This window comes from Rhincodon typus, unplaced genomic scaffold (genome assembly GCF_021869965.1).
Source record: "Rhincodon typus isolate 14 unplaced genomic scaffold, sRhiTyp1.1 hic_rhity00003708, whole genome shotgun sequence".
In the NCBI taxonomy this organism is placed as follows: domain Eukaryota; kingdom Metazoa; phylum Chordata; class Chondrichthyes; order Orectolobiformes; family Rhincodontidae; genus Rhincodon; species Rhincodon typus.
Genome location: NW_025969346.1, coordinates 6985 through 11130, shown reverse-complemented (window position 1 = coordinate 11130; position 4146 = coordinate 6985). Strand labels below are relative to the sequence as shown.

At 48.9% G+C, this 4146-nt stretch overlaps 1 protein-coding gene across 1 annotated transcript in view; it reads right to left on the bottom strand.

Annotated features, from left to right (window-relative positions):
- The window catches only part of LOC109925668 (persulfide dioxygenase ETHE1, mitochondrial-like), a 5922-nt gene extending 3766 nt beyond the window's left edge, over positions 1–2156 (bottom strand). The window contains exons 1-2 of the mRNA XM_048593738.1: positions 1837–2156; positions 644–788 (exon numbers count right to left, since the gene is read on the bottom strand). Of these exons, the coding sequence (XP_048449695.1) occupies positions 644–788; positions 1837–2106 (415 nt within the window). The 5' untranslated portion in view covers positions 2107–2156. The remainder of the gene's footprint in view (positions 1–643; positions 789–1836) is intronic.
- Positions 2157–4146: the final 1990 nt, after the last annotated feature.

The following is a 4146-nucleotide window of genomic DNA, read 5'->3' as shown; positions in this document are numbered from 1 at the left end:
AACCCCGTGCTGTCCCTGCCCTGGGAGTGTTTGATGGGGGACAGTGTGGAGGGAGCTTTACTCTGTATCTAACCCCGTGCTGTCCCTGTCCCTGTGAGTGTTTGATGGGGGACAGTGTAGAGGGAGCTTTGCTCTGTATGTAACCCCGTGCTGTCCCTGTCCTGTGAGTGTTTGGTGGGGGACAGTGTAGAGGGAGCTTTGCTCTGTATGTAACCCCGTGCTGTCCCTGTCCTGGGAGTGTTTGGTGGGGGACAGTGTAGAGGGAGCTTTGCTCTGTATGTAACCCCGTGCTGTCCCTATCCTGGGAGTGTTTGATGGGGGGACAGTGTAGAGGGAGCTTTGCTCTGTATCTAACCCCGTGCTGTCCCTGACCTGGGAGTGTTTGATGGGGGGACAGTGCAGAGGGAGCTTTGCTCTGTATCTAACCCCGTGCTGTCCCTGCCCTGGGAGTGTTTGATGGGGGACAGTGTAGAGGGAGCTTTGCTCTGTATCTAACCCCGTGCTGTCCCTGACCTGGGAGTGTTTGATGGGGGACAGTGCAGAGGGAGCTTTGCTCTGTATGTAACCCCGTGCTGTCCCTGTCCCTGGGAGTGTTGGGCAGCTTCAGAGACTATGCTTTATTTGTTCACTCGCATTGACTTACCTGCGTAAAGCAGTTTCAAACCCAGATCCTCAATCAATTTCACATCGCGATTAACTTCCTCAATCACTGGGTCAATGATAACAGCTTCCTTACTCTGGGAGTCAGCCAAAAGATAGGTGTAAGTAGAGCTGATCTTCTCAAAGAGCTGAAATGGTCAGATAGTTTGAAGGAAGAATGATGAGTTGAGATACACTGTCGAAAGAATTCAGGTATTTGTCAGCGTGTGCACAGGTAAGTGTACCTGTATGTGTAAGGTACACAAAGTGGGGAACACAGGATGATAAACTCCTGTCTGGCACTGGAGATCTGGACATCATTTGCTGCTAGTTACTGTACAGTTAATACAACGCATGATGGAACAGGCAGCTCGTAGCTCTGGCTCAGGACGCTCCCAGTGTGAGTCACATTAAAGTGTCATGAGTCCATTATCCAGGGTCAAAACACAGCCACTGTCAGTGCTGAGGGAGCGCCGCGCTGTCGGAGGGTCAGCGCTGAGGGAGTGCCACGCTGTCGGAGGGTCAGCGCTGAGGGAGCGCCACGCTGTCGGAGGGTCAGTGCTGAGGGAGCGCCGCGCTGTCGGAGGGTCAGCGCTGAGGGAGCGCCGCGCTGTCGGAGGGTCAGCGCTGAGGGAGTGCCACGCTGTCAGAGGGTCAGCGCTGAGGGAGCGCCACGCTGTCGGAGGGTCAGCGCTGAGGGAGCGCCGCACTGTCGGAGGGTCAGTGCTGAGGGAGCGCTGCGCTGTCGGAGGGTCAGTGCTGAGGGAGCGCTGCACGGTCAGAGGTGGTGAATATTTCCAGTGAGGCATTAAACCAAGTTAAAAGGTCCCATTGCCACTATTTAACAGAAGATTGAGGGATTGTCCAAATCTTTATCAGTTTTGACCTTTAAATGTCCTCATATAAACTGCGTTATCTCACAGCGTCTGTTCCTCTCTGTTTGCCCCTCTTTTCCTGTCTCTGTCTCTCTCTCTCTGTCTCTGCATCTGTTTCCCTCTCTCTGTCTGTCTATTTTTTACTTTCTGTTTCTTTTCTGTCTCAGTCTCTCTCTCTCTTTCTGTTTCTCTGTCTGTGTCCATCTCCCGCTCGCTTTCTCTCTCTTTTTCTGTCTGCATCTTTCTGTCCGTCTTCTCTCTGTCTCTGTTGATTCGTGACGCGCCGTATTCCTGGCCACAGCTGCCTGGATCTGAATCCTACCTGTCGGAAGATTAAACCTTCAGCCTTTGCAGCCTGTTGGGAATACCGCTTGCTGAGTGCAGAGGCAGACAGAGAGGCCTTGCCTTGGAGCGCATTGTGACAAAATCTAGTCCCAGGCTTGACTTTGACAAGGCCTCGCCTGGAAACAGACTGGAGCAGATACCAAACAGCGGTAGACATGTTGTGCTCAGTTACTTCCCTGTTGTCTTTGCTGCGAATGTGTGAAAATAGCAGAAACAAGCCAACTTTACAAAACAATAGGTTAAACATTAATCATTTTCTCACTGGCGAGTTTATTGCAGCTATCTCGAAGTACAAGATCCTAGACACACCTCTGCAAATCCAAAATGCTATCTACTTGTTTAATGACTGCAGAGCCATCCAAAACCTATCACAATTTGGACACCATCCAGGACAAAGCAGCCCCCACTCGATTGGCACCACATCCACAAACATCCCACTCCCTCCCCCCACCGACGCTCAGTAGCAGCAGTGTGTACCATCTACAAGATGCGCTGCAGAGATTCACCAAAGATCCTCAGGCAGAGCCTTCCAAACCCATGACCACTTCCATCCAGAAGGACAAGGGGCAGCAGATACACCACTATGTTTAGTTCCTTGCTGATGTGTCACTCAAGGTTATAAAGGTGCAGCGAGTAATTAAGGAGGTATGTTTGCCTTTATGACATGAACACATGAGTACGGCTATCTTACTGCAATTATTCAGAGGTTTGTTCAGATCACATTTTGTGCAGTTAGGAAAGAGAGGGAGTTCCTTTTCTTCACTCACAGCAAGTGGGCTGCCTGGGCCCAGCATTTACTGCCCTGTCCCTAGTTCCCCCACATTGAGAAGGTGGGGGTGAGCTGCCTTCTTGAACCGCTGCAGTCCCCATGTGCTGTGGGTTGACCCACAATGTCCTTTAGGGGAGGGAATTCCAGGATTTTGACCCAGCGACACTGAAGGAACGGGGATATATTTCCTGGTCAGGATGGGGAGTGGAGGGGAACTTGCAGGGGGCTGGTGTTCCCATGTATCTGCTGCCCCTTGTCCTTCTAGATGGAAGTGGCCATGGGTTTGGAAACTAAAACTAAACTAATCTAGTCCCATTAGTCCATGCTGACCATAATCCCAAACTACACTAGTCCCACTTGCCTGTTCCCAGCCTATATCCCTCCAAACATTTCCTCTTCATGTACTTCTCCAAATAACTCACAATGTTGCTCCTCATCTGTTGATTCTCTGATTCAGGTGAATCAACTATAGACATAAGGAGAAATATTCGATGCTGTGATCCACAGAGATTCCAGTTAATTTTAAATGTCACTTCAGCCATCTCTGTTCTACTAGGTGTGTTACTTTTTGGCTGCTTGATCTGTACATTCTGGGCTTTGAGGTACAATCAAAGCTGGCTTTTGTAGATTCACTGTGCCTTCTGATTGAGTATTCCTGATGCAACCACAACAACAAAATTCTGCAATTATGTAGCCCCTGTAAGGCTGTAAAAATCTCCTCAAGTTCTTTACAGAGGCAGTTATCAAACTAAGCCCCGTCAGAAAATAATGTGGTGGGGACTCAAAGTTGATCAAAACATTGGATTTTTAAAGAATGAGAGGCAGAAGGGTTTCGGGAGAGAGTCACACAGAATCAGACCTTCGCCCCAACCAGTTCGTGCCGACCATAATCCCAAATTAAACTAGTCCCACTCACCTGTTCCTGGCCCATATCCCTCCAAACGTTTCTTATTCGTGTAGTCATCCAAGTGTCTTTTAAACGTTGTAACTGTACCTGCATCCACCACTTCCTCTGGAAGCTCATTCCACAAGCAAACTGCCCTCTGTGTAAAAAATTTGCCCCTTATGTCTTTTCTAAATCTCTCTCCTCTCACCTTAAAAAATGAGCCCTCTAGTTTTGAAATAACCCGCCCTAGGGAAAAGACACCTACCATTAACCCAATCTGTACCCCTCATGATTTTATAAACCTCTATAAGGTCACCTCTCAGCCTCCTTCGTTCCAGTGAACAAAGTCCTGTGAAAAATCTCAAACCCTCCAAACCCGGCGACATCCTGGTAAATCTCTTCTGAACCCTGTCCAGCTTAATAATATCCTTCCTATAACTGGGTGACCAGGACTGCACACAGTCTCCAGAAGAGGCCAAGACCCCTCAACTATCACAGATAAAAACAGAAGTTGCTGGAAAAGCTCAGCAGGTCTGGCAGCATCTGTGAAGAAAAAAAAATCAGAGTTAACATTTCGGGTCTGGTGACCCTTCCCTTCCTCAGAACTGTTAGTAACAAGGAAAATGTTGGTT